General features: G+C 36.7%; 1 protein-coding gene across 7 annotated transcripts in view; it reads left to right on the top strand.

Moving 5' to 3' along the window:
- Positions 1–27,125, top strand: part of LOC129946580 (uncharacterized) — a 490,943-nt gene that overhangs the window by 362,746 nt on the left and 101,072 nt on the right. For all 7 annotated transcript variants that reach the window (XM_056056821.1, XM_056056825.1, XM_056056823.1 and 4 more), the window contains exon 5: positions 21,150–21,669. In XM_056056821.1, the coding sequence (XP_055912796.1) occupies positions 21,150–21,669 (520 nt within the window). The remainder of the gene's footprint in view (positions 1–21,149; positions 21,670–27,125) is intronic.

Here is a 27,125-nt window from a genome sequence, read left to right as displayed (position 1 = left end):
TTGTAAAGTTTTACTTTTTGTTAGGGAGATTAGAGTGAATCCCAAAGTTATGAAGCTTACGAAGCAGTATGTTGTGGCATACAGAATCAAATGCCTTACTAAAATCCGTGTAAATAGCGTCTACTTGATTTTGACCTTCTATACAATTAATAACGAAAGAGGAAAAACATGCGAGATTAGTGACAGTTTATCTACCCGATATAAACCCATGATGGGCATCACTTACATGTTCTTTTACGACAAAATCCAGTTTCGTCTTTACTAAACTTCCGACCAATTTAGGAATTGAGGAAAGCTTACAAATACCTCTGTAATTTTCAACATTATTCTTCGAATCAGATTTATAAATTGGGATCAGAAAAGAAGATATCCAAAAATGTTCCGGACGATAAAGATAAGTTGAATATAAATTGCAATGGAAGGCATACAGAACTAGAGCATTTTTTAAGACAAGAGCAGGAATGCCATCGGCACCAGGAATGTGATTGGGTTTAAGATTCTGACTACCATTTAATACTTCAGGTAATTCTAAATTTATTGAGCCAATATCTACTTTAGGGATAGTATCTGAAAGAAAATCCAAGTTCCTTTGTGAAGTTGAGTAAACTGATTAAAAAAATTGAGCAAAAATATCAAGAGTTTTACTAATGCCAGTAGAATTATCGCCTCTCCAATTCATCGTAGTTGGAATGCCAATGGATTTCCTTTTAGAATTAATAAAACACCAGAATCTTTTCGGATAACTTTTCAAATAAACTTCAATCCTGTAAAACAACCATGGAAATGTCGATTCTCAAGAAGAGATCATCTCAACGTATCAACCACGAAAATTTAAAAACCCCCTCACGAAACAATTAAACTTAAATGGAATTGGGCTTTACACAAACTTCGGACGTCAGATGATCGATTGCCCAAAACAACAACAGCAAATATTTGTGTCCTAATTACTTCAGCAAAGCTTTAAGCTGACGAAAGTGAAAGACCAAGAGTTAAGTTTTTACTCATCAAATGTGTTACTTAAGTACCTATATATATTAAAAATAAAATTCATTATAAACTTTTCAGAGAAAATAAAGCTTGAACAATAATTGAAAACAAACTTATTTTATCACATGCAAAATATTTTATTCAACTTTAAGTTAATTTTTTGTTTAATTCAATGGACCATATTTTTAAAAGAAAAAAACTAAACAAAACTAAAAATTGATAAGAAATACTTTTCGACTCAGTTATCTTGAGAAAAAGAAGACTTTTAGAAATATCGACGTATACGGAGTATAAGAATGGATCGCATACCAACCTCCTATTTGAAAGTTTAAAATTTTGATAACCAATATAAATTTTTACAAACCACAGATTAAGAAACATGAACAAAAGACAATATTACCAAAGAATAAGTTGTTGTTCCTATTATTTTGGTCAAAACTGTATTTAGTTGCATCAACATACATTTAACTTTTATGTATGTCATGGCTTAAACATCCAACTGAAAACATGTTCGCCAGACGGTCCCCAAGAGTAATTAATGTGCAATGTGGAACGTTAAATTTCTCTATGGTATTGCAAGGCATTACACTCTGTTGCATCCTCTTGGATGTGGATACAATATGGTTTTATAGTAAATAACAAAACAAAAACATAGATGAACACGTGTTGGAAATTTAAAATAAAATAAAAAATATAAAACATAAATATTTTGTTCGTATTTTATGTCATGTCTATGGGAGTAGATACGAGTATTTATGTATTTTCATTAGAAGTCCAATAAACAATGCAATGGTGCTGAAGGGATATTTAGCAATGGCGATAGCGTAGATGTGGAACAATTTAATTAAACTCAGTTTTTGGTATAAAGTACTTTAGTTTTCAATATTTAAAACACCCGATTTTTTACCTGCGCTAATTGTTATGTGAGTGGAAAGTTGAATAGGTAATTGTTTCATTACACCTTTTTTTAATTCCATTCGAAATTTGGTGTTAAGAGCACGACTTCGGACAATTGCAGAGCACAATATCGCATCTCTTTTTTGAAGAGAAAAACGATTGAAGGCCTTCTAGTTTAAAATAGATTTTTAATTCGATTCGACGTTTAAGCGTTTTTAAGGCAATAAAAGCGTGGCTTGATTTTTAATCTAGTGTCAGAATAAATTTCAGGGTCTTTTGTTTAGAAAAAATAATTATGTAGGGTAGCCAATTGATAAGAAATTTCTTATTCCAGACGTGATTTGATAATCAATCCTAATTCGATGTTCAAATGGTAGACATGTGCATTCAAGAGGGCACAAGCGTCCACAGGTTTTTGCCACGTAAAAAATACCTTTGTTGCGAAGCACCAACAAGCCTCGGATACGGACGGATTAATAGTTGACAACCCACGCAAACGAAATAAGCACAACGAACTTCAGATCTGTACGTGGAATGGAATGTTTGGTCCCTTAACAGACCACGTGCAGCCGAACAATTATTCGAAGCCCTAAACTGCTGCAATGCAGATATTATACCCCCATCCAAGAAGTGCGATGGGATGGACCGGGCAAACGCAAACTAAAAGACTGCAATGTCGGATGTATACTACGGCGACTGCTACCGAGAACAAAGACAGGGTCTATTTGGGTGTGGATTTGTTGTTGGAACTAGATTCAGGCAAAAAGTCTTGAGTTTCAACAGTGTGAGCGAGCGCATCACGACAATCTGCATCAAGGCTAAAGTGGCCAACATAAGCGTAATAGGCGGGCATGCCCCAACAGAGGAGAAAGATGAAGACACCAAAGACATATTCTTCGAGCTCTTGGATAAGACATATGAGCAGTGCCCTGGCTATGACAGGTACGGCTACGGATATCCCGATCCAAGCCAAAAAAAAAAGTACTGTGAGAAGAATTGACATTAGATGTCTACAATCGCAAGAGACTCTCATGTCGTTTTCCGATCGAGTCTCTAATAACATCTTAAAGAGTCCTATGCTGCCTGCATTAAGCATTGAAAACATTGCCTTGCAGCCATCAGAAATGCCGCCTCTGAAGTGCTAGGTTTCACACGGCCACCACAGCAAAACCCCTGGTTTGACAACGAATACCTGCAACCTGCAAGTGCACGCAATGAAACAAGAGGCATACAAAACGGTGCTGCACAAAAGGACTGTAAAGACGATCAGGGGAACATCGTAGTAGAGCCGCAGTCAATGTTGAGAATATGGAAAGACCACTTCGCCAAGTTATATAACGGCGATGACGAACCGAATTCCGCTGTAAGGAAGACAGAACCACTCAACCTGGGCGACGCAGATCAACAATTCCGCCTACCCGACCTTGACGAAGTGAATATAGCTATATCTAAACTGAAGTCAAACAAAGCTGCTGAGGATGACGGCATCGTTGCCGAACTATTCAAAGCAGCAGGCGATGACTTGGTAGGGAGCATGCACCAATTCATCTGCAAAATATGGTCGGAAGAAAACATGCCCGATGAGAGGAATCTCAGCATAGTGTGCCCGATACATAAGAAAGGAGATTCTCTGAATTGCGCCAACTACAGAAGCATCAGTCTCCTTAACATTGCGTATAAGATCCTCTCTGCCGTACTATGTGAACGTCTGAAGCCCTTCGTCAACAACCTGATTGGTCCTTAACAGTGTGGTTCCAGACCAGGAAAGTCCACTATCGACCAAATATTCACACTACGGCAGAAGAGCTTTACCGAGCAATGTATAGTTTTGTCATCCCTGTCAAACTTATCCGTTTGTGCATTATGACGATGGAGGAAAAAAGTGCATGCTGTCGTCAAGAAATGGCCTACAACACCGACGCACGTCTCGGTCAAAACGTCACCATGGACAGCTAAACCTTTGAGGTAGTTAAGGACTTTGTCTACCTAGGCACTGCTATTAACACAGACAAAGACACCAGCGCTGAAATCAAACGAAGAATAACTCTTGCAAATCGCTACTTCTTTGGACTTAGAAGGCAATTAAGAAATAAAGTCCTCTCTCGAGCATCTAAAATCACCATCTATAAGACACTCATCATCCCGGTTCTCATTTATTGTGCTGAGGCCTGGACCCTGTCAAAGAAAGATGAGAACGTCTTAGAGAGAAAAATTCTTCGGGTGATTTTCGGTCCCGTACGCATAGATGGAGAATGATGGAGAAGGTATAACGTCGAACTGTACGGGCTGTACAGCGACACTGACCTAGTTAGCAGAATTAAAGTCCAACGGCTTAGATGGCTAGGTCATGTAGAGCGAATGGACATCAACGCTTCAGCCCGGAAGGTCTTCGAATCCAATCCCGAGGGACGGCGCAGTAGAGGAAGACCGCGACTCAGGTGGCGCACCCAGGTGGGAGAGGAACTCAACCAACTTGGCGTGCGAAACTGGAGACAACTAGCCATGGACCGAGTTGGCTAGAGACGCATGATGGTTGAGGCCCAGGTCCGCCCCGGACTGTATCGCCACCTTAAGTAAGTAAGTAACTAGACGTAAGTTTTGGAGATAGGGTACAAAAAATATGAAATTTTACAAATGAAAGCAAGGCACGAATATCGGTTTCATTTTAAAAATGCAATTAAATTAAAAAATATCATTTTTTGCTTTTATTCTGAATTTATTGGAAAGGAAAAACATTCCAATAAAATTTGGAGAATCACAATGATGTAGAAGTACCTGCCTCACCTGGAGTTTCTACAACTTTACTATGTTGATGGCTTCAGGGCATTATTATTTCGTGAGATATTTAGGGTTAAACAAAATGTTTACCTTTTTTGCATAACAAAATGTGTTTTTATTCGATATCTCTACTGGTTCTTGAGCTATGGACGACAAAAAAACGTCGCGAACGTACGGACGTACGAAAGTAACATCTCTCTAAAAAACATTTATTTCGACTCTAGGGACTTTGAAACGTCGAGAAATGTCAAGTTTAACACATAAAGTCTTAAGGGAAAGTAGAAACTCATGAACGCTTTGAAAATACTATGCATTTTAAATTGCACACATTTCTGATATGAAGTGGCATATTTTAAACAAATTCTTGTGTAGCACCGCACCACTTTTTAAAGAAAGTCGGTACGTGACTTGCAAAATGACGAAAATGGTGAAGATGACGATATAAGGTGTACATATGAATCATTTGTATCACCCTATAATCATTTCGATTTGTAATTATAGTCCATGGGAACGTTCGTGGGCGTAGTTTAACCGCATACTGTCTACAATCCTTTAATATCCTTCCCTTGGATTTTGTTTGATAAATACTTAATTTTAATAACAACGTGCTGCCTTCAAACAAATTTAATTATAAAACTGGAAGTTTTTGAGTTATTTTCAAGGACATTTTTAAATTCTACAGCACTTCGAATTTAAATTTTAAACTGAGGTTTTAAGAAACCAACTACATATTAAAAAAGAGGCTGGGATGCGACCCACACTGATAACTTTCCATCCCGTCTGTCGATTTGTCTTGCTTAAAAGTTTGTCTATATGCACTAGTATCAAGTTTTACCAAATTTGCGCACTATTTTTTTTATGAAAAAACGGACTGTTGGATTTTTATATAAAAATTACTGAATATCGAAAACAATATTTTCTGTGAAATAAAATAAGTTTCAAGCCAATATTTTTAAGTTTTGAAAAGCTATTTGAGTCGAAAGTAAATTTTTACGAAGGTTTAGTATTGTTTTTTTTTTGTAGAGTTTTATTTTTTGTAAAAAAAAACTGTAAATTCGATTTTTTTCAAACTTTAATTGTATGTTGACAACAAGATTGTTTTGAAAGATAAAAGTAAATTAAAGCCAATATCTCAAAGTTTTGAAAAGATATTCGAGTCGAAAATCAATTTTTACCAACTTTTATAAATTTTTTTTAGGTTTTTATTTTTTGTAAAAAAACTGTCAATTCGATTTTTCTCAACATTTTTCAAAATGTTGAAAACAATATTTCTTATAAGATAAAATAAGCTTGAAGCCTAAATTTCAAGTTTTTGAAAAGATATTTGAATCGATATTCAATTTTTACGAACTTTGAGTAATTTTTATTTTTTAGATTTTTATTTTTTATAAAAAAAACAAAAAACATTATTCTTCGTTGCACAAAGTTGTTTTAGAGATTAAATCATATTTCAGTTGTAAAATTTAGTACCCGTGGCATGATGGTTAGTGCGTTGGGCTGTCATGCAAGGGGTCTTGGGTTCAATCCCTGCCTGTGCCAGCTTAATTTAAAAAAAATAATTTTCGCGGGTACTGCCTCTTGCGAGGAATTGACAAATCCTTCAAGAGTAATTCTTGTCATGAAAAAGTGCTTTCTCAAACTAGCCGTTCGGATTCGGCCTTAAATTGTAGGTCCCTTCCATTCCTGACAACAGTACTCGCACACAGGAATGGTTGAGAGTTGTAAGTCACTAGGCCCTGGTTCACAACGGACTGTTGCGCCACCCCATTTGATTTTTGAGTTGTAAAATTTTGGAGGTGACAAATTTTTTTTCAGTTTTATTGACTTTTAAAAAAAACCGTTATATTGATTTTTTTCAAAAAATATACCTGTTTGGTATCATGTTACAATATAATATATAAAATTTAATTCAAGTCTCTAGCGTTTTTGGTTCGTAAGATATTTAGGGTTAACGAAAATGTTCACCTTTTTTTAAACTGCTATGGTAAGAAAACCACCCACGCAATTTTCTTGAGAGCCCTTTCTGCATCTTTCTGCCTTATTATCTGTATAACAAAATTTATTTGAAGTCGATATCTCTTCTGGTTCTTGAGCTATGGACGACGAAAAAAACGTTGCGAACGTACGGACGTACAAACGCACGTACACACGCACGCACAGACATCTTTCTAAAAATCCTTTATTTCGACTCTAGGGACCTTGAAACGTCGAGAAATGTCAAAATTTTCAATTTGACAAATCGGACCCATTACAATAACTTCCTATGGGAAGTTAAAAAAAGAAATGTCCACTTGAGTTTCAACTTAAGTTGAGAGTTTGCCTCCAGTTTAGCAATAGATAAAGAAATCGCTCTTATTTTTATGTATGTATTTTATTTTTTGAAAATATGCAAAATGCATTTTTGTTTAAATTCTTTCTGAAATTTGTTTAATGATAAAACAAACCGATGTACGTCTTAAAAAGACCCTTTATAGAAGAGCAGCTGCAATACACCTTCAATAACGATTTTGCCATTCTTTTTAAGTATAGCAAGGTAGCAAAAATTCCTGAAGAGTGCGATATTTAAGAAAAAACAATGAATTGGAAACATAATCAATTTTTCTGTATTAGAAGAAACCTCAAATAATTAAGCCATTAATATGCAGCCCTTGACAGAAGTAAAACAGAGGTAATTTAGTAAAATAGAAAGAATTTGTTCTCTTCCCGCAACTATGAATTTCAGTTATGTATAAGATCCTCCTAAAGTTAAAAAGTTGTGGTGAAAGGCTTCGGTTTACTGGTGTCGAGAAATTTCGTCACTTCGATTAGAGAAATAACGGAGATGGGAATACAACATTGAAAAACTAAAAATAATTCAATCAATAGCTAGTGTCGGAACAGCAGGGGCCCTTCGATCCTGCTCAACAAAAGCCTTAAATACAATCTCCTACCAGTTCTACACATTAAATATTTAACAACGTGCAGCGTGCTAAGGCTTAAAGAATCAAACCGTTAGTTTTTTAGACGGTATGGGTATGGAATTATACTGATTCCAGCGGATATTTTTGGGACAGACACCCACATGGTTACGAAAGATTTTAACACCAATTTCTTTACTGATGGATCAAAGTCGAAGGCATGAGAAGAGTGCGGTCGAAGATGTTAAGAGGTTTAAAAGCGGGAATAAAGTTCGAAAGTTTTATGAACAGGTGAAACGAAATTCACAGGTACATAAACCTAGAACCGAAGGCTACAATGCTGAGGATATGGAAGGACCACTTCTGCAGACTGTATAACGGTGACGACGAACTGAATTCCGCTGTCAGACAGGATGATACATTCATACATTCATGGGTCGGCAATCTTCCCCGAAGTCCTTAGACGTCTCCAAATGTTTTCAACTACCTGATTTTGCCAGTAAATTTTGAGCTGAATTACTAGCAATCAGAGAAGCTTAAAATACTCAAATCAAAATAGAAACACTGCTGTCTGTTCTGACAGCGAATCGGCTATTATGGCATCAATTCAGCCACGACAACCTCTATATTAGTCAAACAATGCAGGGATGCACCAACCAGCCTCAACAGTTACCTCGGTTTCACTCTTATTGGGTTCCGGGTCATAGTAACATTGATGGAAATGAACGGACTGGTGAGTTGCGTTTTAGAAGCTATGAATGGCTTTTGCCTGATTTCAATCTTTCTGACAGAAAACTGTTATTCACTTTCTCTGTGAATATCTTGCCCTAGCCAGTTCTAGAACGTTAAGCTTCGGAAACGCATACCTTAATGGCCAAAGACCTGATCCCTTTCTGAACACGACGAAATGTTGTCGCCAATGTTGTCAATAGAAATCCGTCAAAAATGTATGTTTTTATATTTGAGTAATATTGGATTGTTGTGTTCATTGTGCCCTTAATTTTATTCGCATAAAACCCACATTCTTTAAAAATTTGAACAAGTCAAGGATATTTCAAATTATTAAAACTTAGTGCATCAAATGTTTTATCTTCATTCTTTCATTTTCCATAGCGCACAATTTGAGCTTTTTCTTCTGCTGCGGAAACAATTATCGAGTATAAAACTTTTTGTCAAAGATGCAACACAAAGATACAAAAAAATTACGGGGAAATTGTGTTTCTTAATTTTTTCTTGTACACAAAGGTAGATATAGGTATACCTCTCTCTTTTGTTTAAACATTTCACGACAAGCAGCTTTGTAAAGTAAAAATTTTATTAAAACCAAAAAAAAAAACGGATAAAAAACTACACCAGAGGCATCACTTTTATCATCAAAGAAATAGATTCAAAAAGGATGAAATCTGTTTTCACAAGAATTCCAGCATTTTCCATTGTATCCCCAAGACAAACAAAAAAAGGAAAAGAATCAACCATGTTGGAGACTTTAGAACCCTCCCCCGTGTCAGGTTTATAATATTTCTCTGTGAAGTCAGTCAGTGACCCGTCAGCTATAACAATAATAATTCTGAAACCATCTAAGACATCGTTATTTTATGTATTTCATTAATATAAAACACACAGTCGAAAAATTATTTGATGCCTAGGTATGGGATTAAGCAGGATATCCGAAATCGAAAGAAGGCTTGTTTATCGCCCTATCCTAGAAAATTTTCCAAAGCTCATAAATAATTGAATGTTCTTTCATTCAAAGACAATCTATGTACAATCATAGAACTATAGGTATTATGTATCAAGGAATAAAAGCGGAAGGATGATATGGGCAAAATGCTAATACCAGGCTTATTTTCGCTAAAGGCGACCGACCTGCCTTCATACTCTCAATGAACCTCCCTCTCTCTCTCGGCTTTTAAACAAAATCACAAGAGATTCTTATTCTCATCCTCATTAAAGTCAACAAAAAAAGGGTGATAGACGACGAAGAAGGATCAGAAGAAGATTCCTTTTTGTGCTGATAAATCTTAAGTATAATGAATTTGGGTTAACCATTTCTGGTTGCAGTAGCAATATCCATCCAACCCCTCTAAGCGATTTAAACGGATTTAAGCTATTTAGATATGATGTGGCTTATCCCATGAGAATTTGCATAGTGATAATGAGGTGAATTATATTATGAACATAATACAGTCTATAATCCTACACACATATATAATACGATTCGATTCTAATTAACATAAAATTTAACCTTAATATGCCAAAAGAGAGAAGACTGAAAGATTTTCTGTTTTTGTCTTAATTTATCGGTTGGAAATTTGATATTTAATCAAGAAACACGCCCGAAATGAGCGTCAAACTGGTAGCAATGGCCACTTTGATTATTATGTGATTTTTGTTATTAGAACTTTGTATATTTTGTGCTAAACTATGTTGAACCGTTATTATTAGGTATCACTTCGACTTTTTTTTATAATAAACACACACTCAAGGGGATATCACTATACCCTTATTATGCAGAGGCACAGTGTGAGCACTAGGAAGAGGAGAGAGGGTTTAAAAGGAGATGTCGGTGCACATTGGTTTTGAATTCCTGAATATTGCAGTGACTATGAAAGACAGAGCGTGGTAAGTCATTCCACATTCGCATAGTACGGCTAAAAAACGAATCTCTGTAGTTGACAGTACGGCCGAGGTTGGGCTCGAGGGTATACTGATGAGCATTCCTAGAAGCGTGAGTATTACGATTGAACTGTTGAAGGGGAGGTATGCAACTGGCTATTTCACTAGCCGTTAAAATAACGGTAAAAAGGGTCACACAAGAGACCTTACGACGATTTCCAAGCGAAGTAAATGAACTTATGATGATATTATCATCTATCAATTTAAATGGTCTACGTTCAATACTATCCAAGAGGCTTAAGTAAGTTGCAGGAGCACCAGCCCAGAGATGGGACTTATGCTCAAGCTTTGGGCGTATGTTAGACTTGTAGATAACAGCCAGATCTCGATTGGAAAAAAACTTCTTGCATCGCCTAAGGAAACCCAAACACCTTGCGGTATTTTTGGCGACATCGCGTATGTGATCATTCCACAAGATGTGGTTGGTGACACACATACCGAGAATATCGAGGTGTTCAGTCTCATTGATGCAAGTGCCATCCATGGATAAAGGCAATGGGGATATATCTCGCTTTAACGATACAAGACAGCATTGGGTTTTCGAAGTATTAAATTCCACGCGGTTTTTTAATCCCCATTGAACAATGCTGTTTTGGTCGGAATTTAATGAGCTTATCATATTTTGTCGTCGCAGTTCTACATCCGAAGAAGAGGGATGTGAGTCAGAAAACGAATATGAAAAGCTAAGTGTACTATCATCAGCAAAACAATATATTGGATTAGATGTTGCAGACAGGATATCATTAATAAAAATGAGAAAGAGTGTTGGAGATAAAACAGAGCCCTGGGGCATACCAGCATTCATTTTATGGTTTTCAGACTTGAATCCATCCAATACTTCTTGTATTGAACGATCCGAAAGGTAATTACTAATCCAATGAAGGAGGGATTCATGAAAATGAAAGCACACATTTTCGATAAGAGAGCCTAATGCCAAACCCTATCAAATGCTTTTGAAATATCTAGTGCAATAATCTGTTCGGTGAGATGAACCATGAGATCACCATAGGACCTATTGCTACGAAAGCCGTATTGTCGGTCATTAAGAAGCTTTCGATCTTCAAGATATTTTTTGAGCTGATAATTAATCAGCGTTTCCATGGGCTGGACAAATGCCGTTTTCCATCCGCTTGGAACGAGACCTGAGGATTAGGACAGATGAAAAAGCTTACGTAGTGGTTTTGCCGGCGTTGAAGAACAATTCTTCAGAGCAATAGCGGGGATGCCATACGGACCAGCGGATTTATGTGTCTGTTTGGATCTCTTAATAATCTTGCCACAGTACGAGTGCGAAAAAAGATTGGTCCCATAGAATCACTGACTCGATCAAGTACAGGCGGAGTCATAACACTCGCTGGCAGCGTAGAATTGGCGGCGTACTGCCTAGCAAGGAGATTACTTTTCTCTAAAGAGCTAACAAAAGAAGTGTCATTGACAACGAGCGTTGGAACCGATGAAGTGGAAGAATTACTCATGTTTTTACAAATGACCAAAAAATTTTACTGCCTTTGGGACATTGAAGTATTTTTTGCTGTTACTTTTGGTCATGTAAAAATTTGGTCCGTCGAATATGGGCGTTGCAGGCCTTCCTGGCTTGTTTGAACTTTTTCCGGCTTTCCTTAGTACGGTTGGCCTAAAAAATAGCTACGGAAACTTACTCGCATCAAACCAAGCGCTTTCCTTGGGTCTGATACTTTTAACCCTGTTCGGTATAAAAGTTCTCATTCCCAGGGGAATCAAACTTGTGATCATATCAGCGCTGGCGTCAACGTCACTATCGAGGAAGCATAACGACCAGTTAAAGATAGTGAAGTAATTATTGAGACCGTCCCAGTTGACTTTCTCGTATTGCCAAACGGTTCTCTTAGGAGCTCTTTCTTTAACTGAACAGTTTTGACACGAGAAATTTGCTGATATAACACAATTTTCAGATGTGTCTAGAGGAGATGGAACACTAACATTGTACTTATCTGGGTCAGAATTAAAAAACAAGTCAATAGTGTTTTCTGCTAGACCTTCAACGTCCGATATTCGGGTGGGCTCGTTGACTAGCTGAGTTAGGTGGTTCAACTCAGCGAAGATTTTTGCACACTCTCCATCGGGTATTGTCTGGCCTAAATGTTGAAGCCATGAAGAATTGTGTACATTGAAATCGCCCGTAACAACGATTTCAGTGCGAGGATAAGACGAAACTATTCTTTGGATGGAATCAGACAAAGCATCAAATTCACGAGGAGTTGACACTCTGTCTAGATTAGGCCTTCGATAAAGGAAGCAATAGTGAATGAGTTGCTTATTTACGGAGAATTTAAACCACATATAATTAAAAAAGGAATTGGTGCAAAGACCATATTGTTGTAAGAGCTGATAAGCAACATCATTCCTAATGCCATGGTGGTAAAAGAATAAAGGCGCCAAGCTATACCCATGAATAAAAAATTCAGCAGGATATGCATCCTCACCTATTTGGGTTTCACTTAGTGCCAAAACAGCTGACCTGTATGAAACAGTATAGCGGTATCCCAACAAAAAATTTGCCCTTAGCCCACGAATATTACAATAATCTGCTCTGAATTGTCCAGTCATTGCAAAATAATATTACCATTTATAAGATAACCTCCTCTAGCCTACAAGAACGAATAGCCCGATACGCTTTACCTGTTATGCGGCTATATGAGTGTTGCTGAATCCCAGGCAAATGAAAAACCGATTTTTAGCCTTAGGCAAGCGGCAGAAAAATGTCTAGAATTTAATATTTCAACCTATCACCTGTTTGCAGACTATTAGGGCGCCTACGATAGCAAAGCCATTATAGAACATTACAAAGCCATGAGAATATTCATTATCTCAAATAAATTGACACGACTATGAGGTTGATCTGGACCAATATAACAAGCTTTGTAGACCAATCAAGATCTACAATGGAATCCAACCAGGGGATGGTTTGGCCTGAATTTTCTTAAACCTGGTGTTGGAGAAAACAATCGCGTGACTCTGGCGCCCCAAAAAGGGAGACCATCATCATCAGGTCCAGTCAGACACTGGCTTCCGCATACAACATCATTGGAAGAACCGAAAAAACAGTACACGATTCCTTCATCCAGATTGATCGGAAGTCGGCTTAAAATTTGGGACTGTACATTATTGAAGGAAAAACAAAGTACATGGTGTATAGGACGAGAGGAGGACGCCAAAAACGTTGGGTTGCGCAACTGGATTGCGTCTACTCGCAATCTCGATAAATGAAGAGACTTGCTCAATGAGACCAGGGCCGGATCTCAGTTGTTTAGCCGATGGTGATGATAATATGAAAACTATGTCACTTTTTTAATTTATAAAATTTGTTTTGTTAATTTCAAGTTGAAAATAAAATAGACATTTGACAAAAAATATTTTTTCTTAAATTGATGATGGCAGGCAGTGCAGAAGTTATAAACTTTGTAGGCTACTTTCTTATGCCTATTAATATTAATAGAAAGTAAAAATAGCAATGATTGAGAGCAGTAAGCCACTAGGCACTGGCTTTTACCAGCTGCACAAGGTATACGTTCGTACGTCCGTACGTTCGTAATACTTTTTTTGTGAACCATGTTTCAAGAACCATCAGAGATATTAACTTCAAAGAAATGTTCATATTTTGATTGTGATGAACTTTTAGTATAAATCCCCAAAACTTTAACATACACACACTGATAACTTCCAATCTTTTCCGTCAATTTTTCTTGCTTGAAACTTTAGCTAATATTCATATCAATATTTCGTGTTAGAATTTCAGATAAAAGCCTTTCTTTGTTCTTCTAATACTTGAGTTCAACACCAATACTTATCAGTTGTTTTTTGTTTTTGTAAGTTTACATGTTTTCTTTGAAAAAATTAACCTTAAAACTTCGAGAAATTTCAACATTTTCAATTCGATAAATCGAATGTTGACAGTAACTTTCTATGGGCATTTACAGATATTCAATTTAATTCTTGTTGATGTTTTTCGATATCTCATTAAAACTATTTGTTCCAAGAGAATTTCTGTTCGTTGTAACACCCCCAGCTTTTGTTCATATTAATAAAGAGTTTTTCAATTGGCGCGAGTAGATTCTGGAGCCCCGTGACGGCCATTTTGTCTTCGTGACATCTGCCAAATCTTGTCTTTATTATTCAGTTAAGTGTGCCAAATAATCATCGCAAGTTACACGATTGAAATCAATATTCGGTAACGCAATCGTAGACGTGGTGGCCCTTCACAGTCGACTTGGTGGCCAAATTTTAAACAACCGGTTCAGTAAACAATGCTCCAACACCCATACGATTAAGGAACACAAGATCGACTAAGAACATAGACAAAGTCTGTGAAAGTGTACAGCAGAACAGAGGCAGCCTATTCCCCGCCGCCGTGCAGAAGAACTCGGCCTTTCGCCTACACCCGTACAAGATCCAACTGACCCAGGAGCTCAAACTTCATGGCCATAGACAACGCTCGAAGATCCTAATTTTGGCCGAAAAATCATTTTCAGTTGCGAGGAGCATTTTTGGATGAATGGCTGTGTTAACGAGCAAAATTGCGGTATAAGGACGGTACCAACCTATGTGAGGTTCACTTGGTGATAATGCATCCTCAAAAGTTACCGTTTGGTGTGGATTTTAGGCCAGCGGCGTAATTGGTTCGTACTTTTTTAAAAACGAGGCGTTCACCGTCAACAGAAAACGCTACACAACGATGATACTTATTTCTTATGGCCCAAATTGAACCATTAGGAGTTAGACGACATGTGGTTCCAGCAGGACAGTGCTACGTGCCACACAGTAAACGTCTTTATTGAAATTTTGCATGAACGATTTGGGGTTAAGTTTAACTCTCACAGGGGCTACGTGAATTAGCCACCATGCGATTTGATCCCTCTAGACTTTTTAATGCGTTTGTTGAAGTCACAGGTCTATGCAAATAAACCACAATCTACCGATGTATGCGGAAGAGTCATTGAAAATTGGAGCCCTCTGATCCGTGCCACCGTTAAATACGGAGTTGGTTTTTTTTAATAACATTCATAAAAAAAATAAATAATCAATTTGGGTGGCGCAACAGTCCGTTGAGAACTAAAGCCTGGTGACTTACAACTCTCAACCATTCCTGTGTGCAAGTTCTGTTGCCGTCGATTTAGGGGACCTGCAGTTTTAAGCCGAAACCACACGGCTTATTTGAGAAAGCACATTTCATGACCAGAATTACTCTTGGAGAATTTGTCAATTCCTAGCAACAGGTAGTAGAAAACCTTTAGATGTCCAACGCACTAACCATCAAGCCACGGGTACTGAGAGGTAATGACACGGGTAGGGCATAAATGCGCCTTTCTCGCAAAAAAATAATTTTGTTAATACCTCACACACAGCTTCAACAAAAACCATTTAAAATCTTTAAAAATTAAATGTTCATAGTTCTTGCGCAAAAGCTTAAGCTTAATGCAACCCTGACAGAAAACCAAATGGATCCATTTTAGTGAATCTACTTTGTTGCTAACTCGAGCTCATTAATATCTCATAAGGTATTAAATACTCGTAGTTATCAAAAGTCCTACTTCAAAAGCAAAGCAAGACAAATTAATAGCTTCACAAATACACTTCCTAAATCAGAGATAAGTTGCTGTTATTTATTTACACACATTTCTAACAGCTTTATTTTATCTTCAATAAGTAACAAATAATTCTCTACGCATTAAATATCGAAATATGTATAATTCCAATTCTATTTAAACATTTGACCATTATTTAACAATTTCACAATTGAATCCATTTAATGAACGTTAAATGTTTCAAAGTCGTTTCTGTTTAAGAAATCAAATTACTTGCTTCATATAGAATGTGAATCATGTAGCGGAAATTCAAGGAGTTGTACATTTTTTCCTTTAATATATCGCAACTGGGCGTACAATATTGCTTTTATAAACCTAAGTTAAGTATGAACATAGTTTTTAATCACAATTCAAAACTTACTAGTAAAAAAGGAGTTTACTTTAATTAAAAATGTTGCATCTAAAGACGACTAAAAAATAAAAGTTCGTGAAAAAATACATCAAACAAACATAATTCTTTAAAACAGCCTATCTAATATCATCAATTGAGAAGTCATATGGATTTGGTAAAATACTAAAAGTTTAAGTAGGTGCTTACTTTCTTAAGGTGGCGCTACAGCCTGGGGCGGACCTGGGCCTCAACCAACATGCGTCTCCAGCCAGCTCGGTCCTTAACTAGCTGTTTCTAGTTTCGCACGACAAGTAGGTTGAGGTCCTCTCCAACCTGAGTCCCTCTACTGCGCCGTCCCTCGGGATTGGATTTGAAGACCTTCCGGCCTGGAGCGTTGATGTCCATTCGCTCTACATGACCTAGCTATCTAAGCCGTTGGACTTTAATTCTGCTAACTAGGTCAGTGTCGCTGTAAAGCCGGTACAGTTCGTCGTTATATCTTCTCCTCCATTCTGAATCTATGCGTATGGGACCAAAAATCACCCGAAGAATTTTTCTCCTAAGACGGTCTCGTATTTCTTTGACAGGGTCCAGGCCTCAGCACCATAAATGAGAACCGGGATGATCAGTGTCTTATAGGTGGTGATTTTAGATGCTCAGTCCCAAGAAGTAGCGATTTGCAAGAGTTATTCATTGTTTGATTTGAGCTCTGGTGTCGTTGTCTGTGTTAATAGCGGTGCTTAGGTAGACAAAGTCCTTCACTACCTCAAAGTTATAGCTGTCTATGGTGACGTTTTGTCCAAGACGTCGTTTTTCAGTATCCTTTTTTGATGACAGCATATACTTGGTCTTGCCCTCATTGACCACTAAACCCAGCTTCTTCGCTTCCGTCGCAATGCTCAAAAACGCTCCATTGACATAACGCCTTGATCTTCCAATCATTTCAATATCATCTGCGTATCTGTGTAATTGGATGGACCTTTGGAAGATTATGCCTCTAATGTTGACGGTTGTGTTTTACACAATTCTTTCCAGAACGATGTTGAAGAAGTCGCATGACAGTGCATCGCCTTGTCTAAAACCTTTTTCGACATCAAATGCATCAGCAAGATCTTTTCCGACCTTGATGGAGCAGCGCGCATTGTCAATCGTCATTCTGCACAAACGGATAAGTTTTTCAGGGATGCCAAAACTAGACATTGCTCTGTAGAGCTCTTGCCTATAGATGCTGTCATACGCGGCTTTAAAATCGATAAAGAGATGGTGGGTATCGTTTTAAAGTTCCTATTTGATCGATAGTGGACTTTTCTGGTCTGATGCCACAATGGTAAGGCCTTAGACGTTCACATAATACGACAGAGAGGATAGTATACGCAATGTTAAGGAGACTGATGCCTCTGTAGTTGGAGCAGCGATGCCGTCAGCTCCAGCAGATTTGTTTGACTTAAGTTTAGATATAGCTATCTTCACTTCGTCAAGGTCGGGTAGGCGGAATTGTTGATCTGCTCCGGCGAGGTTGAGTGGTTCTATCTCCCTTTCAGCGGAATTCGGTTTGTCATCGCCGTTATATAATTTGGAGAAGTGGTCTTTCCATATTCTCAACATCGACTGCGGTTCCACCACGATGTTTCCCTGATCATCTTTACAGTCTCCGGTTCGTGGCTGGTAACCTTGGCAGTTTTTTTTACATTTTAGTAAAATTTACGAACATCATTCCTGCTGTGACATCCCTCTATCTCCTCGATCGCGCGCTTCTCGCGCTGTAATTTTTTTCCATCTAAGAAGTCGGTGTTCTTCTCTCCTCTTCTGCTCGTAGAACTCGCGAGCAGCTCTTTTGTGCAGCACCGTATTGGAAGCCTCTTGTTGCATTGCGTGCGCTTGCCGGTATTCGTCGTCAAACCAGGGGTTTCGCTGTGGTGGCCGTGTGAAACCTAGCACTTCAGAGGCGGTGCGTCTCTGATGGCTACAAGGCAATGTTGCTACTATGGCTTTCAATGCTTAATGCAGGCAGCATAGGACTCCTTAAGAGATTATAAGAGACTCGATCCGAAAAGGACATGGCAGTCTCTTGCGATTGTAGCCGTTTAACGTCAAATCTTCTCCAGTACTTTCTTGTTTTGGCTTGGATTATTATATCCGTAGCCGTACCTTGGCTACAACGAGGTAGTGGTCCGAGTCAATGTTGGCCCCTCGGAATGTTCGGATATCCTGTATACTGGAGAAGCGTCGTGCGTCGATCGCAATGTGGTCAATCTGGTTGACGGTTGATTGATCAGGAGATTTCCATGTCCCCTTGTGGATATTGAAATGTGTGAGCTGCGAACTAGCTACCAGAACGTCGCGCCCCGCAGCGAAATCGATCAGCCTGAATCCATTGTTGGAGGTGGTTTCGTGCAGGTTGTATCTCCCGATTATGCCACCAAAGATGCCTTCTCTTCTTAGCTTGGCATTACAATCGCCTAAGACAATTTTAATGTCATAGCCAGGGCACTGCTCATATGTCTTGTCCAAGAGCTCGAAGAATATGTCTTTGGTGTCTTCATCTTTCTCCTTTGTTGGGGCATGCGCGCATATGAGACTTATGTTGGCGAATTTAGCCTTGATGCGGATTGTCGTGATGCGCTCGCTCACACTGTTGAAACTCAAGACTTTTTGCCTGAGTCTAGTTCCAACACCAAATCCACACCCAAATAGACTCTGTCTTTGTTCTCGGTAGCAGTCGACGTAGATTATATCGCAGTCTCTTAGTTTGCGTTTGCCCGGTCCAACCTATCGCACTTCTTGGATGGCGGTAATATCTGCCTTGCAGCAGTTTAGGGCTTCCGCTAATTGTTCGGCTGCACGTGGTCTGTTAAGGGACCAAACATTCCATTCCACGTACAGATCCAAAGTTCGTTGGCCTTATTTCGTTTGGGTGGGTTGTCAACAAGGAATCCGTCAGTATCCGAGACTTGTTGGTGCTTCGCAACTATGAGGCTTTTACGTGGTTAGGAAGTCACCCCGACGGCACAACCCCCAACCTGGAGGGACAGATCCTTAGCATAATTGCAAGGAAGGCCTGGGCCGCGGGGAGGTGAGAGTAGGAGTTGATAGACAGAGGTGTGTTTTGAGACAAAACCTGTGGACGCTTGTGTCCTCTTGAATGCACATGTCTACCATTTGAACATCAGTTCAAAGACTTCTTAAAATTATCTTTAACATTTTGATAAATCGTTCGAAATGTTCTGCCATTTTCTTTCTTATTGTTAATTTATTTTTATAAATTTATTTTAGTAATATTGATAAATAAAAATAAAAAAACTACCGAAAATAGTCTTGAATTAAAAAATTCTAATGTTTTTTTTATTGAGAAATTGCGTATCTATTTGGGTAAATGTCACTTTTGGAGCTGTCATTTTACGACATTTAATAAATAAAAATTACGCCATTATTACAAATAATCGATAAACTCTCCAATAACTCAATAAAATTGCTAAAATTTCGTGCCAAATGAATTACGTGTCAAACAAAGCAGCGAAACAATCGCATTTTGCAATAATAGTTTCCTGACAGTGTTATTTCTGAAACAGGTGATTACAACTGGCCTCTTAAAACATTGTGTATCAGTGAACTTTAGGATAAGGCCAGTTCTTCACAATCAATTCAAAACATAGGATATGAAATTCGTATCTTAAAAAATATTAGTTTTTTTAAATATATCAAATCTCTTATTGTAAATTTCTGTGTTTGTTTAAGCTTCATGCATTTCTAAAGTTGTGACAAATCTTTTAAAATCTACGAAAAAACTATACAGAATTTAACTGATCTTTCAAGACATAGCACTGTGGAGAACAAAAGTCCATACACAAATCGATTGTGACATTTTTCCAAACATCAGTTTTTAAAAAAAGAGTCCAATAATAGTTCCAGAATAAAATTAATTTTTGAAATCAGTGATATAATAGATTCTGCAAAATCAAAACGGCGCACTACAGCTCTAATTGGATCTCAGGCTAGGTTGCCTTGAGATCGCCATTTCTATAGATTCTGCAGATATTTTACGGAAATAGAAATATTATAACCTTTCTATAACTTTAACAATAACTCAAATACAGCTTTGAAATCACAATAGTGGATTTGATTTATTTTTGAAAAAAGAGAAGAAAAAAAAGAACTGAAGATAGCCCTTAGATTACAAAATATGTAAATGAGACGTCATTTCTTTGCATAAAGCTTTAATAACAGACATTTCTGATTCATTATTTTATCTATTTTTTTTAATCCATGTATTTGACCTTTAGGAAATTTGCATTTTAAAATCTCGAACAATATTTTTTAAAGAACATTCCAGTGGGTTAATCGTCCCGCGTTAACACACACATTCCAAAACACATAATCTTCTGTTACTTTGTGTTCATCTTTGATGGAGCCGTGCGTCTCCTATATGGCTATATATGGAGTCTTGTTCTCGAGCTCTCATTCTTATATACACATTCTAAAAGATTAAGATAAGTTGTCTGAAGGATAAGCAGCAAACTAGAAGCTTATTTTGTAGCTGGGATAAGAGCTCTCTTAAAACATAATAGCGACCATAAGAGCAGTCTGCATTTTTATTTTATTTTTGTTATCCTTTGAATTACTTTACTCTTTTTTTGTTGTTGTTCTTGTTGCTGTTGCCAAAGGAGTGCATTTTTATGGGTTTAACAAAAGAACTCGTAAGTCCCAATAACGAAAGGATTTACCTTATAAAATAGGTATCATGGTATAAGTATGTCTATAACCAAACCATCCACCCACACAAAAGTAATTTTATATTTCATCTTATTGCTGTTCTTTTTCTTAATCGATTTTTTTTTTCAATTTTATATAACCTTAACATCTGATTATGGATTTTATTCTTTTTTGTCATCTAGCTTCTCATTACTTTACTTTAACGGTATTTTTCTTGATTTCTTTGTTCATTTTGTTCTTTATCAATTCTAGTTCAATTGACATCATCGCTGGTAGATGGCGCACCCATTGCTGGAGAGTTCTTCGTAGAAACCATTTCGACGGGTATCAACATCAAGAAACGAGGGCATTTTGTGGAGCATTCTTCGGGCGGCAACAAGTCGCCGATATCATGGTTGAAAACACCACAAAATGATGGTGGTGTTGGGGATGGTAGTGAAAATTGGGCTTCTGAGGCTGAGAATAATAAAGCAAATGCCAGAGCTCGTAATGTGGGTGGAACTTTTGTTAGAGGCCAAGGTGTGACGAATACCTTTCAGCCATTTGCAAGCCAGTGGACAGAGAACGATGAAAAGAATGTTTTAGACGAAGATAGTGGGATGAATGTAGACACGAAGTGTTCTGGTGATAATACATGGCACGGAAGGAATGAAATACTCAGAGGTGAAGGTGTCTCCTCAACTTCTGATGTTAATAAACAAAAGGAGACCGGATCTCAGAATTTATGGATTCTAAATGAGTCTTGCGACCAAGATGACATTGTTGAATTCAGGTAAGTGATATTTTTAAAATATTTCGTATATATTTATATAAGCAAAAAAAGCTAAGAACGTATGTTTTAATTTTATTTTATTATTTTATCGTATAAAATTAAATCATAAATAATTTCTTGTTTTATTAAGTTCAGCTAAGAAAAATTTGAGTTTAGTGTTAATGTGTTTAATAGTTAAAAGAGCAAATTCTTGAAAAGGGTCTCGAAACAAAATCAAAATATATCCACGTAGCCCAAAAATTGCTATATTCAAAGGAGCTATACTGCACAATTTAAAGATAAGAGTGAAATCTTTTACAGGTCTTTTCAATAAGAGGATTATAATAGCATTAAAATCCAATAATACTGAAACTCAAAACAGCACCAAACTCACTTACAAAACCTTAGAAATGAAAGAAGTGGCCATATCATTGAATGTGGTTTTTCGACAACACATATTAGGGAGCCAATCAGAAAAATACGACTTTGCTCGACTTGACTTTGATTGAGCTCCTTTGTTAACACATCAATTACTTTTGTCACAAGAACTCAAATTTTGTACCATGATTCAAAAGTTCTTTATAGTTTAAGCAGACCCCTCTTTACTACTGGGCCCCGCAATCACCAGGGGCCCTCACATTGCTGAAACATTACTTAACCTCTATTTGTCTATTATGAAGAATAAATATTTCGATACAATTTTAGATGCATAATAAATGATCAGAATTTGTACTTTCCTTGCTGAACAACAACCTTTGCTGAACAATTTAAATTACATTCCCTGCGAAATTATATGTATGTGGATCCGAAAAAAGGAAGAAATCTAAACAACAGAAGGAATTAATTGAGAAATTACCAAAACTGACATCGTATTTCAATTCAATTGCAGGAGAAATGTCTGCAAGTAATCAATAATAATCAATACATTGATCTCTACACTTATCTACACCTTACTGAAAAGGGGGCTTACATACTCAAAAAATGGTTTCACATTATGATTACATGAATAAAATTCGGCATGACCAATGACCATAGAATCTATATCAATTTCCCATAGTAATTGCATATTTTAGACAAATAGACTTTCCATTTAATTTTTCAGCAATAAAGTTCCGTGGATTTAACGGACTGTGGACACAAACATGAAATCTCAATTAATGCAGCTACAATGGGAAATTATTAAACAAGGAACATATTTGTTTATGAATAACAAACATCATTGTATCGTATATGTTAAATTACATATACAATTTTTATTTTTTCGGAAATCCAATAAAGTGAAGCTTAGAATAGGGGTTATTATTTAATTCGGAATTAGCTATTTCGAATGATACACCAATTCATGATGTTAGCATGTATGGAAATTCAGAACAGAGTTGCTCTTAATAAAACAAAGCAACGTATAGTTACGATCTTTTAATTTTTACTTATTCATTGTTTATTTTCAAAATCCAGTTTTTACACAGAAATTTCAATTTGCTTTGATGCCTAGTGTCCAATCTTAGCTTCATTCGTAAAAAAAAATAAAAATGTTCAAACACACATTTTTATTTCATTAGTCAGTTTCTTCAGAAATATTTATACATTTATTTTTATTTAAAAAGGGCGAGCTGCATGACAAAAAGTTCCCAAGTTAAAGAAATTTTGTCTGCCACATCGTCTAAAAATTTCGGAGATGAATTAAAAAGCCAGGGGCAGGGCCCTAATCATGAAACTGCAACAACTCGGATTGTAGCTGTTGTAAAGTTTTTAGCTTCGAGAGGGCTTCCATTTCCATCCTCGGATCTCCCAATAACTGGAATAATTTGGGATGCATTGAGTTGCTTAGCGAGTTTTACCGGTTTTTCGCAGATCATTTAAGCAAATTTGGAAATCCAGGAAGTGGTCATGCGTTTTTCAGCAAATATCTGTAATGAAGTTATTTATCTTATGGAAAGACAGGCTTTGAAAATTATTATAAAAGAAGTCAAAATGGCAAAATATTTTTCAATTAGCGTTAATCTTGATCAACTAACATTTATTATTCGCTACGTAAAAGGAGCCTGTTGGTTTTTGAACTTTATTCCAATTAACGAACATAGATCTGATTATTTAGCCGAAACCATACTGAAGTTTTTGGAGGATCATGACATTTTGATAAAAGATTTCAGAGGCAAAAGCTACGACAACGCAGCAAATATTTCAGAAAGGTTTTCTGGTCTATAGGCAAGAACAAAAGAAAAATGTAAATTTACCACTTTTGTACCATATTCAGGGCTCTCATTAAACTTGGTAGGAGTGCATGCGGCTGGGTGTGTCTTAGAAGCAACCAAATTCTTCAACATTATTCAAAAATTGTATAACTTCTTTTCGATATCTTTTCATCGATCGAGTGGGTTGACTGCTCATTTAGGTCGAAAAAACTTTTTAAAAACAAAATGGTCGACGCGAGCTAATGCACTAAACGCCTTATATAATGGTCATCAATAAATTGAAGAAGCTTTGATGTTTATAGCGAACGATTTAGGACAGGCACGAGAGGCCAGAGAGGAAGCATTTAGTCTTTGCAAAAAAATGTCCAAGCTTGAATTTACCATACTTACAGAACTTTATAACTCTGTATTGCAAATAATTAAAAAAACAAGAACTTTACTTCAAAACCAAAATGTTACTCTGGATGTTGCAATAAATTTGCTGATTGCAAAGGATGAATTTATAATTGGACTCAGGGACAATTTTGATAACTTTGATTCATCAGCCAGACAAAAACCCCGGATTCCGAATATCAGGACCTTTCTGAAAGAATGAGGTGCAGAAGCTCACGCCATACTTTTTTTGACGGCTCTGGACTGTCAGTAATTCTGACTGAAAAAGAAAGATTTAAAATTGAAACCCTTCTTCCCATTGTCGACACACTAATCGTTCATATTTTAAACAGCGACTAGGTTCGTATACGAAGATTGTCCAACGTTTTGACTTTTTTTTCGATTAAAAAATCTGAATTCAGAAGACTTAGGAAAAAAGAGAACTGCAAATCTTTTACTAAATTTTACATCGGAGATGTGAATGGAGGTGAACTACATGCTGAATGCCTGTATTTAAAACACTACTTGAAAATTAGTTGACACGAAAATGAAAAAACTGACAACATTGTAGAGCTTTATAGTTTTTTAAAAACTAATGAAATTGAATATGAATTTTCAAATGTTGAAATTACACTAAGAATTTTCTTCAGTATGAAGTTGACCAATTGCAGTGTGGAACGTTCCTTCTCTAAATTAAAAAGAATCAAAAACGAACTCAGTGCTACAATGATTCAAGAAAGATTGACATGCTTGTCGCTGATGTCAAGAAAGCGACATCCTCAAAAGCATAGATTTTAAAGATGTAATCAATGATTTTGCTATTCTCAAATCAAAAAAAAGATGCCTTCATTAAATTTTGTTTATTTTATTTTGAATTTTTACATGAAAAATTTATTTTTTGTTTTTATTTTTACTTTGTTTATGTTTATGTTTTAAATAATAAATAAATTATCTTTTTAATGAATTAAAGAAAATGTATTTATTTCAAAAACAAAAAGAATAAATATCAATTCAAAGCTATATGATTTTTTCTGTATATCTTTATTACATAACATAACATTTTTATATAATCAGAAAGGGGCCCCATTTTCGAAAAGTGCCCAGGGCCCCCAAAATGATAAAGACGGCCCTGAGTTAAAGAGACTTAAATTCCTTGATTTGAATTATCTACACATTCGCATCAAGCAATTTTGGTAACGCACCAGATAAAATCAAATGCGATTTTTAAAATTTTGAGCTCGAAATGGCAACCATATGAGTGATACATCAAACAGTCAGAAAAAATTAACTGATTACAAAAAAGTGTGTCCAAAATGGTTAACTTCAGCCTTCTTGCTAGAAGCATATTAATCTTTTTTCAAGTATCCCTATAAGGTATAACCAAAACAATGATATAACAAAACCTTAGGAAACTTTCTTTGATTACAAAAATGTATGTTCAAGACGTTTTTGTTAAAATATCCATCAATTCCCGTTCCTAAATGTTCCTTAAGATCATCTATGATGGCATATTCTAATCAGGAGAATTGTTGTGATATAAGAAAATCTTAAAAATCGTTTGGCAAGTAGAAAGCTGAAAGTAAAACTTCTTGGTTACACTTTATTGCAATTAGGGGACTTTTTTTCTGATTTTTTATCCACTCATATGGTAATTAATTCGACCTCAAAATCGGAAATATGCTCTTTTTATAACGCCAAAAGAAATTACCTGCCAGACGCGACGTTTGCATTCACATTATTTTCCACCATCACCTTTTCCATTATCACTCCACCCCCAAAAAATTGCTGCTGGCTCTAGGTCTAATATGTTCGACATTTTTTTTCGAAAATTTAAACAATTTCAATCTGTTTTTGTTACGTATGTGTGTATGCAGTTAAATTTTTAGTAATAAAGTATCTTAAACGTGTCGAATGTCAAAAGCTGACAGCATAAACCACTTATTTTAAACCTTTCATTTGTGATTAATTTTTCGTAGCATTTATTCTCATTGAATCAGTACATAAATAAAACTGGTCGACAAAGTATTGTTCCTGGCAAATAAATTTTAAGTCAAGATTCGAATTTAGGTTGGGTAAAGGTTTACCAAGATGGAGTAAAAAAAACACACTTGGGCCAGTTTTAGAGCCTGATTACGTTAGTATGCTTAAGATCGTTTCGTTGGAGGAACCCTGTTTCGCACTGAACGTTGAAATTCATTAATGGTTGTTAGATCTTCTTCAGTATGTGAGGGTTGATATGAAGGACTGCTCGTATTGGCTTGATCTTTTCGCCATGTTAACTCTAATTTTGTTGAAGGAGGAAAGTTTGAGCTATTTTCTCCAGGTAATGGGTTTTGTTGAGAAGCCTGCTTTTCACAATCTGTTCAAATCCTTGTAAGTATAACACCTGGTAACTATGAATGTTGGTGTTTTTTGTAGTTTTTGGCAAAGATTAATTCGTTTGGCTGAAACTCCTTTCGCTGTATTCCATGCTTTAAGTTAAACTGCTTTTCCATCTTGTGATTTCCTTGAACAGCTTCAAAAGACGATGGCTTTCGATTGTTCCAGTTGTATTTTGATCTTGCGTCCTAGCATAATTTCAGCTGGTGTGACATTGTTTGGAAGTTGGCCGTTTGGTGAAGACCTTTGGAGAAAAGTCTGGAGAGCTGAGATGGACATCTCCTCCCCTTCGAGCTTTTTCATCGCCCGCTTGAATGTGTCGACGAACTTTTCCGCTTGCCCACTTGACTGGGCGTAAAATGGTGCCGTTCTGATGTGCTGTATACTACCACTGTCGAAAAATTCTGCAAAACTTCCAGACGAAAACTGCGTGCCATTGTCTGAAACAACGATGTCGGGAAGTCCAAATCTAGCAAAAACTTCCCGGAGCACTCTATAGTTGCAGAGGTTGTAGTCGACTGCATATGAAAAAAT

This window comes from Eupeodes corollae, chromosome 2 (assembly GCF_945859685.1).
Source record: "Eupeodes corollae chromosome 2, idEupCoro1.1, whole genome shotgun sequence".
In the NCBI taxonomy this organism is placed as follows: Eukaryota; Metazoa; Arthropoda; class Insecta; order Diptera; family Syrphidae; genus Eupeodes; species Eupeodes corollae.
Note: the sequence above shows the minus strand (reverse complement) of the source record. Positions and strands in the feature narration are given on the sequence as shown.